Genomic DNA, 14,391 nt, shown 5'->3' with positions numbered 1-14,391 from the left:
GAAGCAACCTCACCAAATTAGTTGATGTCGTTCAGTAAATGTCCTACTGATTTTTTTTTCGGCGTAATAATAAAAAAGAACGTACGAATTTACTCAGAGGAAAAGAATATGTCTGTAAGCGACGCCATATTTTAATGATAGATTAGCGTTTGTTTATGATGTGGAAAAGGTTAATCCGGAATATGAGAATGGTCAGAGCTCAGTCAATAAGAATGGCCGGAATTGGGATAGGGAGACCTTCTAATTTATTAATGGGAAATTGGGAAGATTATGTAATGTCTATGTATGTAATAGTCAGTTACGATCGGTGTAAACGCCTTATATGACAAAATTGTAAAATTGGACCCAGTGACAGCTGCTAGCAGTGGGAAGGAGGAAATATGTAGAGAGAAAAATAGGGACTCCTTCCTACAAAAAATGGTGTGATTGACATGGTGTTGCTCGTCATATGCAATGTATCATTTTATTGCCATGAGTAAATGTGTGGAAAATGGTGGTTGAAAGCTACATAAGATAGTGGCTATCAGGCTAGATGTATTGAATCTGTATGTGGCATCTGTTGTCGCAAACCTACGATACTTTGGTCCAGAAGGTAATTTCTGCAATCGGTTTATTATATAGGAGAGGAGAAGGAGAGGAGAGGAGAGGAGAAAGGGGACTCTTTTTGTTATTAATATATATGTATGAATGAGTTTCCCCTTATTTTTTATGGGACATACCTTTATTCATTTTAATCATTAAATATTATTACGTGTATATTATATGCACATAATATATATATATATATATATATGTATATATATATAAACAGAGAAAGAGAAAGAGAGAAAGAGAGAGAGAAAGAGAGAGAGAGAGAGACAGAGAGAGAGAGAGAGAGAGAGAGAGACAGACAGACAGACAGAATAATATAATATTTCAAAATCTCCATTTGCCAATTTTACATAAAGTTTTTCACAATTTGCTAATGTTTGTCAAAACTTGATCTTTTCTTTTACTTGAAAAGGTAAGAAGTCCTGTCCAGATTGGCTCTGGACCTGTCCAGACAATGGAGATTGTATCCCTATTTCTAAGGTTTGTGATGGAAACAACAACTGTGCCAATAGATCGGACGAAAGTTCTTCATGTAGTGAGTAATATTATTTGTTGCGTTTTTATCTTAATTTCTTCCTCCGGATTTTTTTTCGAAGTTTTTTCCAAATCTTTTTTTCAAAATTTTGTTTCCTATTTTTTGGTTCCAAAATTATTTTTCCGAATATTTTTTTCAGAACATTTTTTTTTCCAATTTTTCCCCCCAATTTCTTTTTCCATTGTTTTCCCCAATTTTTTCCCCAAATATTTTTCTATTTTTTTTTTCAAATTTCCCCCCCACCTAATTTTTTTCCAAATTTTTTCCCAAAATTTTTTCCTCCATTTTTTAACCCAAATTTTTTCAGATATTTTTTCTAAAATTTGCTTTTCCCAATATTTTTTCTCAAATATTTTTTTTATAAATCGCTTTGAGAGTGAGGTTAATATTATCTTAGCTAGCTATTTACTCCTCAAAATTAACTTTCTAATTTAACGAAATTAGTGATGCAAGTGAACATTAAAGTAACAATTACAAAGTTTTCTACATTATTGGCCATTTCTCGTTAGGACAGCTTCCATGAAGAGACTTATTTGAAAACCTTTATTTCTATCAGCTTGTAAATGTGACGTTATTCATCTTGGTATTTTTATTTTTACTTTTTATGAAGTGTCGGATTTTTACAACAAATAAATTAAATTTGTATTAGTAAAGAATGGTGTAAACGTGCGCCTGTGTGTTATTCACTGCACAAGCCATAATCGCCCACTCGTCAGAATTCGATGTTAGATTCTGACACCAGTTTCAGTGTCAATTCTGTAGTCTCTTTCAATTACACTCATATCTAATCATTCTCCAGGATTATCAGCTATGTTCCCTTCAGCAAATAGTTTGATATATTTCCCATTCATTTATATGCAAGTCTCATATATAATTTATATACATTTATACAATTGAATGTATATACACATGGGCGAGATCCTTTAAGGGCCGTTAAATTGTGTATCTACTTACTGTAGTTCTTTGTGCATGTGTGTGTGTGTGTGTGTGTGTGTGTGTGTGTGTGTGTGTGTGTGTGCATATATATGCGATAAGAGTTCACCATATCTTTTTTTCTGATATCTTTGTCTCTTCTGGGATGTAATTCCTCCCGTCACCATTCTTTTTTTTTATCGTTTGTCTTCTGGGATCAATTCTTCCCGTCACTGGTCGATGAGCTCTAAAGAGCATCTAAGATGAAAACACGACACTGATATTCTGACAAGAAACTCTATTTCATTTATGAGTGAACCCTTGTATTATTGACTTAAGCTTTCTTGTGCTTTTTCCATCGACACGTCTTTTTTCTAACTCCTCTGGTCTCGAAACTAATTCAAGTCTGACTGTCTACCAAATTCGACCCCAATCAACTGTCTCCTCTCTTTGACTCTGCTAAAAATCCCCATGTGCGTTTCTATTTATATGGATGCATGTGTGGAGGGTGGTAATCCTCGTTAACCAGTCTAGACCTAAAACACATTGATTCACTTTCTAGCATTCAGGTGCACGCTCTGTCAATGAAGTTACTGAGTCTGATGTTTGTCACCAGTAACCCCTTGACCTTTCTGCACTTACCCAACACAAGTAAGCTTGGTTCAAAACAGTCTCGCGTTAACCGCTTTACTGACACACAACATTAAGAGATCCAGCTTTCCTTTTGCTGCCTAATATTATGTAATGCTACTTAAACTTATCTCTAGAATCCTTATTTTAATTGCGCGCGAAGTGACGTCACAGGTAGGGAAAAAGAACAGAATAGAAAAGAGAACGATCATGAGAGAGGCGAGACAATGTTCAAGATCGCGTTGGCGGCGTTACGGTTGTACCCGTGAGGAAACAGATGCCGATGTACAAAACGAAAAGCGAGTTGGGTTTATTTCCTATTCTTTGTCTTAATCTACTTTGCGACGAAGCCACAATGTGTTGTGTAAAAGAGTACAAAAGAAAAACTTCGAATAATAATGTTACTTATCCTGTTTCCAAGAATATATATTCCATAATTCATGTTATGTTCATTAGGTTAGGATTTTAACATGCACCTACATATTATCATGCATCCTTTTCAAAAATCTATTACTTAATATTCGTTAAATTTGATATAGAACAATTATTTATTTTTTTATGAATTTTTTTTGTATCGAAATTATTTCAAAATTTGCTGTAGTGACTACGAGTTATAGTTGGTGTGCTTTCTCAATTAGAAATTTACTTAAATATATTATTAATAATTTAATAATGTGCACATATCATTCATCGAATTGCCGATAAAAACAAGAACAGAAACAATAAGAAATGATGTTCGTTCATCACCGTCATCATGCAATTGTTCTATGGGTTTGAAGATGGCTTGTTAGACCGATTCAATTTCTGAAGTATTTCCCACATGTTGGATACCTGTGGGATAATTATGTATCAGAGATGTTGATTGCTCTATCTTTTCTAATGTCACATTTTCTCTTGCGTTCTTCATTGTATGCGGATTCAGCAGTTGTAGCCCCTTTGTGAGTTGCGGCATGCCAGGAATATCTGTCTTGGATTAGTTTTTTCCATGATTAGAATACAAACCAAACTGTTTGAGGAAGACCTTCAGATTGTTCTTGAACCATTTCTGCTGTCCTCCTGCGGGTCTTTTTCCTTTGGACAGTTCACTGTAAAGAAGCTGTTTTGGAAGTCTTGAATCAGGCATGCAGCAGATATCACTAGCCCAACAAGCATGGTACTGCTGTAACATGATGTGTACTGACGACAGATGTGTGAATGTCATAGTGTTGCTTAAGTATATGACTATTAATTAACGAAGATAAAAATTTGGGGTTTAAGATACAGTGAGTATGAAACCCATTTAAGATCACACCTTTTACCGATGAGACAATTACCAAAGTGTCCCTGCATATGATTGACCGATGATAAAACAAATGTAACGTTACACACGATTTACATACGTTTTAACATGTCAACACGAATTAAGACAAGAAATAACTGGACTCACATATTTTTCCCTTAGTGAAACAACCAACATTTATTTACCAACATTTATTTACAGTTTTTGTTCCTGTTGCCTCGGCCACCATGCGTAACATGTCTATCTCTACTTGTTTTTAAATGTGATTCCCTAACGTCCCCCGGGTCTGCACACACGTTCTGCTGTTTATGACCTTTTTTCTTCTTTTTTTGCTGTGACATGATCTTGTACATGGCTCGGTCATTTGCATCCAGCTGCCATATGCGCATTTGCACTGTTGGATATTCACAAAAGAAATTGGATGAACAAGTCAGTCGCTGACCGAAGTTTATTTGTACCAATATGGTTGAATTGCAAAAACGGCTTGTGAAATTAATTAGCTGGGTAGCATTAGTTTGTTTATTTAATAAACTTAAAAATGATGAAACCCAAGTTAAAAATCATCATGAAAATGAATGATTTGGAGATCAGATAGCAAAGGTTATAAGTTAATCGAAGGCAGCTATTAGATTGAGTAATTTTATATACCTGTTTGGATTGAGTTTTCTTTTTTAATGAATGACATGATATTATAATTTGTTTATACAATAAAATAATGAGAGACCAGATCACAGTGTTTGTTACTGTCCAGTAAATTAGTTATTCATTCACGATTTGTTTTTAAAAATAATAAAAACAGCAAAACCAGTGTTGGGGTGGGGACAATAGCCGGTGTTCTTATATCGACATTTTTTTTTTCAAAAACTGTTCCAAACTTTTTTAAAAATTAGCTAGAATGAATGGTGCGAGATCTCGTTTCCTTGTAAACTACAACATGGTCGTCATCCAATCGAATATCAACAGATTCCTGTCATAAAACGTTTTTACAAATAACCAAACTTTCATTTCATTAACCATTCTCAATCCTCACAACTTCTCAACTAGCTATCATTCCATTCGTCAGTAACCCTTATCCTCGAACAACCTATTACCTTGATAATTGGTAGCTATTCATTAAAATAAATAAAAATAAATGGAGTTTCATACAGGACTGAAGGAGGTCAAAGTCCTTGCCTCTCCACGGGGGCAAAGTTAGGTACAAGGTCAGTTTTGTGCATTCATTCTTTTTACAGACTGTTATCCACATGAGTTGAGCGAAATGTGACGAAACAAGAATTCGGCCAACTCATCCTTTGGCCTTCTTTAGGTGGTTAATCACCTGAAGAAGACCAGAGGATGAGTTGGCCAAAACGTGGTGAAACAACAGCAACTATGAAGATGAGGATAACAATGAACCATGAAGATGATGACAATGAAGATGAAGATAACTATGAAGATGAGGATTAAAAGAAAATGAATGCACAAATTATGAAACCGCATCTCAAAGGATTACAAAATAAAATTTTTTTTTAAATAAAAACAACAAAAAAAACAAAACAAAAATACAAAACAAAACAAAAAAACAAGGTCAGTTTTAATGTGGAGAAAATTCAGCTCCCTAAAAAAAGGAGAAGTCTGGATTGGGACAAAAAATAAAAATTGCCTATGTCTAAGACGGATTTTTCTTTTATTGACTGTAGAAGAAAAAAAAGATTAAGTATAGTATTAGAACAGATACTAGACTTTGCTCCTAGCCTAAAGACCAAGAGATTGAAGTTGGTCAAGAAGTCTGAATAAAGTCATTCTTTTACAAAGAAAAATTGTTTTTAGAAGGGAGTTACCACTTATCAAGGCCCGAAGTCTACTCGTGGATAAGTATTAATGAATGCATGGTGATCACTTAGAGAAGAGTGTAGTGATCATAAGTGGTGGAACTTTGATAGAATTTGATTATTTAATGGGGCGGCTCAACAAGAACTTGTTTACATTGGACTTGAAGACGACAATGTTGTAATCAGTTGGAAAGCAGGCCAGTGGAACAGAGTTCCACAGACGGGCAGTTCTAGGAAAGAAGCTTTGTTCATTGAATGTGCATTTAGATTTATATGCAGATAGAGAGTGAACGAAATTATTGATAGTGGTTTTAGCTAGACGAGTGCCTGTTGTGAAGGTTTGGAATCGGTTTATCAGCATTCATATTGACTGGTTTGTCGGCTGTAATCATATCAGACCTCTGTTTTGTCTAACTGACCTGACTTCTCGTTTTGTCAGCCATCACATGTAAGCCATCATATGTCAGCCATCACATGTCAGCCGTCACATGTCAGCCATCACATGTCAGCCGTCACATGTCAGCCATCACATGTCAGCCATCACATGTCAGCCATCACATGTAAGCCATCACATGTCAGCCATCACATGTCAGCCATCACATGTCAGCCATCACATGTCAGCCATCACATGTCAGCCGTCACATGTCAGCCATCACATGTCAGCCATCACATGTCAGCCATCACATGTCAGCCATCACATGTCAGCCATCACATGTAAGCCATCACATGTAAGCCATCACATGTAAGCCATCACATGTCAGCCATCACATGTCAGCCATCACATGTCAGCCATCACATGTCAGCCATCACATGTAAGCCATCACATGTAAGCCATCACATGTAAGCCATCACATGTAAGCCATCACATGTAAGCCATCACATGTCAGCCATCACATGTCAGCCATCACATGTCAGCCATCACATGTCAGCCATCACATGTAAGCCATCACATGTAAGCCATCACATGTAAGCCATCACATGTAAGCCATCACATGTCAGCCATCACATGTCAGCCATCACATGTCAGCCATCACATGTAAACCATCACATGTCAGCCATCACATGTCAGCCATCACATGTCAGCCATCACATGTAAGCCATCACATGTCAGCCATCACATGTCAGCCATCACATGTCAGCCATCCTTGATTCAACCCTGGGACTGATTCTGTTTTGCAGATTTGTGTCGTCATAACATGCACTCAGTGTGACCCTTGTCAAACTTTATACTGGATGATTTAATCGCTATTGACATAGGATCCCTAGAATAGAACAGTATGCTAAAGAAACGGAAAAAGGAAAAGAGTAACTTATACAAGTCAGTAGCTTTTTTTATGATATCGCATTTCTACCTCTTCACTCGCTCTGATAAATTTCCACCACAAGAGAGCAGGTTATAAATATTATTTGTACAGGGGAAATAACTCGATTTAGACTAATGCTGTTAGGAGATTCGAAGTTCCTATCCGTCGCGGTTACCAACTGACGAAGGCCAGAGGAATAGTTGGCCGAAACGTCATGAAACAACAACTAATAAAGATGAGAATAATAGTCCGCAATAAATAAATTAATATAAATAATACTCATCTCAATAATGAATTCCAATTAAAATAATATATATATACCATTCGGTACGGACCCGACCATGGAAGATCAGATAATAAATAAACGTGGATTTATAAGATTAAAAAAAAAAAACAACCTTGATCGCCCTTCGGGGCCCGTGGTGCAGTTGATAGAGACGTTGAATCTCTACGGTTCCAAATGAGCATTGTCTGAAGATAGTGGTTTCAATCCTACCCAAAGCCGGCCAGAGGTTTACTTGGCCAAAACGTGGTGAGACGACAGCAACTACGGATGGCAGCGATTGCTGAAAATGAAGTTAGGAGATTCGAAGTTCCTATCCGTCACGGTTACCACATGACGAAGGCCAGAGGAATAGTTGGCCGAAACATCGTGAAACAACAACTTATAAAGATGAGAATAATAGTCCGCAATAAATAAATTGATAAAATTTTGGTTTTAATTTGAGTGTTAAAAAGTTCAATTTTAAGCTTGGAAAGAAAGAGAAAGGAAAGAATTTAAAGATGAAATTTTTTTAAGACTACTTATTCTTTTTGCGGGGCAGGGGGATATTTTTTTTTTTTTCAGTTTTCGGTGGTTTTGCTGTCGTCCTTAGGAGAGAAGTGTTGTCTATTTTAATTTTTGAAAGCAGATTTTCTTCTCGCTTGACGCTGTGCCTGACTCTTACTTTCTTTTGATTCCTTTTCTTTCTTTCTCTCCCTTGGTTCACAAAACCTTGACTATTTGTATCTTCCCAATGTCTTCTACAACACGCCGGCTGGTTATACTTTATTTTAGATGTGCACGTTTCCCATTGGCCAGATTATTATTATTATTTTTTTTTTTTACTATTTTTCTTTTTTCTACCCAGAAAGATGCGTGGAGCCGATGCGCAAACGCTTTTGTAATATTGTAGCAGCCGACGGGTCAACATCCGGTTGGAAGTTTTATTATTTTTATTCATAGATTACTACACACTTTTTAAAGACGTTACTATCACCAAAACTATCCAAAGCCAGTATCGACACTACATAATCGTGTTTTGTTTAGTAAAAAAAATGTCACTATTAGAGTTTTTTTTTTTAATTATTTTGTAGGTTCTTCTCAATGTTCATTTTTATCATGCGACCATGGTTGCCACAAAACCCCATTTGGTGGAAAATGTTACTGTTCGTTAGGTATGACCCTTAATCCTGCAGACAACAGAACCTGTATCGGTGAGTCTATCCAAAACTTCGCCTATTTTTCTCAACAAAACTTTTGTTTATTTATTTTCTTTATACTTATTTACAATTAAACCTATTTTCAAAACAAAATGACAGAAAAGTCTTTAAAAGAAAACTTTATTATGTACGTACTCGTCATAGAATGAAAATTTCATATTCCAAAAATCACAAAATTGATCAAGTAGTTTGTTTTTAGCTAAAAAAAATCAAATTTTATGACGAAGCATGGCATAATGTTTTGATCCGCCATGTTTTATAAATAAAAAGGCGAGAACTTAATTCGAACTACCGAGCCTTCTAATGGAGGTAATTTTTTTATTAACATCGGGAAAAAATGATTTTCTATATGTATCAGGTTGACAAGAAAGTTTTTGCGGTTTTTAAATTTTAAATTCAGACAAACTTATCTCGTCGCGAACAAAAATTTATTGATTGAAATAAACACAATCAAAATCAACGCACTTTTGCCAACGCAAATCAAGTGTATTTATGCCAGTAACGTAAAAATCTTGCGTTCTGGTGGCAGTAACGTCACTGAAGGCGTTTTTGATATCGCTTAGGTTTTTTAAGCATTTCTCACGCAAAAAACGTTGTTGAGATGCTTGAAAAGGAGGTAGTCGGTAAGTGAGAGATCTGGAGAGTATGGCGGATGAGGCAGAGTTTCTAGCCCAATTCGTTTAACTTCTGCAGGGTCTGGACTCTGATTTATGAAAGTATGATAGGTTATGAAAAGGAAGGGTTGTAAAGAGATAGCTTCGAATTTGGGGGTATCAAAACCAAAGAAAAATATGATGAAAGTAAAAATAAAATAGATAAACCCCCATGATTTATTATACCATACCTGTTCACACTGAAACACTTATCACAATATTCTGTGGATCTATATTAAAAAACCGTGTTAAACTTTGTGACATATTTCAATTCTGTGGAGGTCAGGCGCGAACGAACACCCCATAATTTTATTATACCATATTACTTCAAACTGAAAAATATTTATCAAAGTATACTTACGCAGACAGATATAAAAAGTCTTTATTAAAGTTTGTGCCTATTTCCATTCTTTAGAGGCCAAGCGCGAACGCAGACCCCACAATTTTATTATACCATCCCTATTTAAGCTAAAACATACTTATCAAAGTATTCTTATATATATCTATATCAAAAACACTTGCAAACGTTTTTTTTTTAATTTTTTAATTTTTTATTTCCATACTTTCTGGACCAGGCGCGAACGCAGACCCCACAATTTTAATGAACCACCGTTCCACCAGATCAAACATACCAATTCCTGTGTCTCGATACATCTTCTATCATTATATGGAATCAGTTTTTTAAAATAGTCAACCATATAGGAGCCTATCCGTGACCAGACACACACACACACACACACACACACACACACACACACACACACACACAGACGTTCAGCTTTATATGTATATATATATATATATATATATATATATATATATATATATATATGGCTACTTCATTTACTCACATAAATTAATATACGAAATTTATGCGTAAACTTTAAGTATTTACTTCAACAGTGATCAATACGTAAGTAGAGCTAGTTAGTAATTTAATAAACTTACTATATATATATATATATATATATATATATATAACTTACTATATATATATATATATAACTTACTATATATATATATAACTTACTATATATATATAACTTACTATATATATATATATATATATTACTATATATATATATATATATTACTATATATATAACTTACTATATATATATATTACTATATATATATAACTTACTATATTTAAAGGAGATTAGAATAATAGTCTAAAGAGCTAAGTGTATTTTAATGTAATAGTGAAATTACTAGTTTAATTAAAATACAGGAAATGCTCGTTGTAATTTAGATATATAATAAGCTCGACAGTTAAATGTCCAAGAGCTAATTCAATATTAAGTAATGTGATTTATAATTTAAAAATTTAAAAAAAAAAAAAAAAAAAATTTAAATTTAAAAATCAAATTTTAATTAAATTAAAAATCAGTTTCATAAGAAGGAACAACAACAAAGTCAATTATCTGTACGATCGTTTCGGAAATCCGTGCTTTTTATTTGTGGTATACATGAAGTCATGTAGAACAATTATACATAGTTTTTTTGGTAAGCACGGTCTCCTCATCAGCAAATTTAGGAGGATTTCTATTGAATTTAAAAGACACCAAAAATAAACCTAGCATTAAAAGTAAGGCAGATGAATCTGAAAAATTGAAATAAAAGGTTTGGATTTAAAATTTATAAGAAAATTAGTATAGGTTAGCGATAGAAATGAGTAGAAAAAAATATATTTTTTTTGAATTTACATAATAAATTTGATTTAAAAATATATAGAGGTAGTTACCTTTTAGTTTTTCTTTTTTTGAAATCAGGAACTGTGTTTAAAGTAGTCATTTAGATGTTTGCTATAGCTTTTTATTTTATTGAATGATGAATTTTAAAAGGGCGACGCTCGTGCAGTAAATTGTTTCCGTTAGCGTATTTTGATTTAAAGACGCTACAGTTAATATATATAGAGAGAATATTTATTTTGCAAGTTTTTAAGGGGAGATAATTGTCATGTGTTATTGGCTTTATTTATTATTTGATTTACGGGTCTAAGGGCGGTTATTGGTCTAACTTAATTTATTAAAAAAAAAAAAAAAATTGTAATCTATTTTTACTAATGAGTAATTTTTAATGATTTAAGGTGGTTTATATTTATTAAATTTAAACCAACGTTTATGATTACATGTTAGAAGCTCGTGTCTTGAATTTACTAGTTTGGTTGTGCTGTCTCCTGTCTTGAATTTACTAGTTTGGTTGTGCGGACTTCATATTTTAAAATTTTTAGGGTTTCTTTTGTACATAGTGTACAAAATTTATCTCCTGGTTTATATGATTTGCAAGTCTCAATTATTTGCCATTTTAAGTTGAAAGAAATATTGCTATTTTTTAGTTGCCAAATATAGTTGGATAGAGTAGTTTGGTTTGATAGAGAGTTATTTTTAAAAGAATGTTTGTGCGTTGAAATTCTATGTTTTATTGGGCCAGATGTGGAACCAATATATATTACCTCTTGATTATTATGATTATTTTCCGTTAGGTCTATTGTTGGATTATAATGTGGTGGGTTGATTAGTAATTGATCGGTAGATTGATTTAAGTTGGTGTTATTATTTAATCTGGTAGTTGAGTTATGGTTGCTGATAGGTTCTTGTATATTTGGAGTTTTTGATACTGTGCAGCTATAGATAACATTTTTAATTTTACATGAGCCTTGTAGGGGGCATTTATTTTTTCTTCTACAGTTACAGTCCGATGTATTTTGTATAGTTGTATTTTGTAGTTTATTAATTTTCTTATTATTAGAGCTAATTATTTTCTGATGAAGGTTAGGCATAGTAGAGTAAGAGACTTTAATTGTGTTCTTATTGAAAATCTTATTATATCTATGGGGGGCTTTAAAGTTCTTATCTAATATTTTAAAAAATTCTCTAGCTATGTTTGTTTCTAGGTTTTTGGAATACGGGGGGTTGAACCATAGGATCTCCTTGTGTCTATTCTTACGTTTGCGGGTTTTAGTTTGCTGTTTATTTGTATTATTATCTAATATTTGTAGTTTGGTTTTATCTTTTTTTGTCTCTTGGTTATTTTTCTTAACTCGTATACGGGAAGACATTGCCATATTATATGTTATTACGCCCTTAGACCCGTAAATCAAATAATAAATAAAGCCAATAACACATGACAATTATCTCCCCTTAAAAACTTGCAAAATAAATATTCTCTCTATATATATTAACTGTAGCGTCTTTAAATCAAAATACGCTAACGGAAACAATTTACTGCACGAGCGTCGCCCTTTTAAAATTCATCATTCAATAAAATAAAAAGCTATAGCAAACATCTAAATGACTACTTTAAACACAGTTCCTGATTTCAAAAAAAGAAAAACTAAAAGGTAACTACCTCTATATATTTTTAAATCAAATTTATTATGTAAATTCAAAAAATATATATTTTTTCTACTCATTTCTATCTCTAACCTATACTAATTTTCTTATAAATTTTAAATCCAAACCTTTTATTTTAATTTTTCAGATTCATCTGCCTTACTTTTAATGCTAGGTTTATTTTTGGTGTCTTTTAAATTCAATAGAAATCCTCCTAAATTTGCTGATGAGGAGACCGTGCTTACCAAAAAAACTATGTATAATTGTTCTACGTGACTTCATGTATACCACAAATAAAAAGCACGGATTTCCGAAACGATCGTACAGATAATTGACTTTGTTGTTGTTCCTTCTTATGAAACTGATTTTTAATTTAATTAAAATTTGATTTTTAAATTAAAAATTTTTTTTTTTTTTTAAATTTTTAAATTATAAATCACATTACTTAATATAACTTACTATATATATATTTATATTATATATATATATATCTTACTATATATATAACTTATTATATATATATATATATATATATATATATATATATATATATATATATATATATATATAAGTATTTTATCAAATAATGTGATTTTTGAAATATAACATCTTCATTCTGTGACGGGCCCGTACATCATAATGATTGCTATTCATTTTAGTTTTTTTACAATAAGTTTAATTCTAAATAAGCACTATTTTTTTTGTTTTTGAAAATCTTGCCCAAAAACGTTTTATCAGTCCCTATGCTTTGTTCGCAGTCATCGGGATTCAGGAATTAAAATTTTGTTCGAAAACTCAAAGTATTACCGGCTTTAATTTTTTGTTCAAAATACGAATCATTTATCTTCCAATACGTTCATAAACACAAGTTAGACTGTCTTTGAATTTTCAGATGAGAGATAATACCCATATTATGACGCCGTAATGCCTTTAAAATATACGAAAAAACTGAAAGAGAGAGAGAGATATATATAGATAGATATATATATATATATAGATAGATATATAGATAGATAGAGAGAGAGAGAGAGATAGAGAGAGAGAGAGAGTATAAAGATTAATAATTGTAAATTATGAATCAGTTTCAAAAGAAAAAGAAACAAAATCAAATTGAGTGTATGATCGTTTTGGAAACGAGGTTCATTTTATTAAAATTCACAATAAGGATTGACAATAATTGAGAAATACTTTTGTTTTCGAATATAATCTCCACATCAGCACAAAAATGGGGGGGGGAGAAGAACTTTAAAATTCCAAAATAAACTAGCATTTTCATAGTAAGTAAGGCGGATAACCATATTGGGTTTCATTAGAAAATTTGTTGTAAAGTACGTCAGTGCATATATGGGCATGTTGTATTTTTGGCCACAAATAGTTGAAATGTTAGTTTATTTTGGTGTCTTAAACTACTTCTCTCCCCCTCTTTTTGTGCTGATGAGGAGATTATATTCGAAAACAAAAGTATTTCTAAATTATTATCAATGCTGATTCTTAATTATTATTATTAATCTTTATACTCAATATTAATATAGCTCTAGAATAACTATACCTATTGAGCTTATTATATATCTACATGGCTATGAGCACTGTACTTTTAAAGTATTAGTACATTAAAATAAACTTTGCTCTTTAGACTCTAGGTCTAATTCCCTCTCTCTCTCTCTCTCTCTCTCTCTCTCTCTCTATATATATATATATATATATATATATATATATATATATATATATATATATATATATATATATACTGCATACATCTATTCGACGTTGTTCCGGGGTGTATTTACTTACCATGATTTTCCTTTTTCCTTGTTAGACACTATGCTTTTCTTTTTACATTTTAGATTTTTTTCATAGAA

General features: G+C 32.5%; 1 protein-coding gene across 2 annotated transcripts in view; it reads left to right on the top strand.

Moving 5' to 3' along the window:
- Positions 1–14,391, top strand: part of LOC145263100 (low-density lipoprotein receptor-related protein 2-like) — a 599,989-nt gene that overhangs the window by 60,030 nt on the left and 525,568 nt on the right. For both annotated transcript variants that reach the window (XM_080120027.1, XM_080120026.1), the window contains exons 4-5: positions 1,004–1,126; positions 8,419–8,538. In XM_080120027.1, the coding sequence (XP_079976153.1) occupies positions 1,004–1,126; positions 8,419–8,538 (243 nt within the window). The remainder of the gene's footprint in view (positions 1–1,003; positions 1,127–8,418; positions 8,539–14,391) is intronic.

The sequence above is a fragment of the Euprymna scolopes genome, chromosome 38 (assembly GCF_053919585.1).
Source record: "Euprymna scolopes isolate OS-2025 chromosome 38, ASM5391958v1, whole genome shotgun sequence".
In the NCBI taxonomy this organism is placed as follows: Eukaryota; Metazoa; Mollusca; class Cephalopoda; order Sepiida; family Sepiolidae; genus Euprymna; species Euprymna scolopes.
Note: the sequence above shows the minus strand (reverse complement) of the source record. Positions and strands in the feature narration are given on the sequence as shown.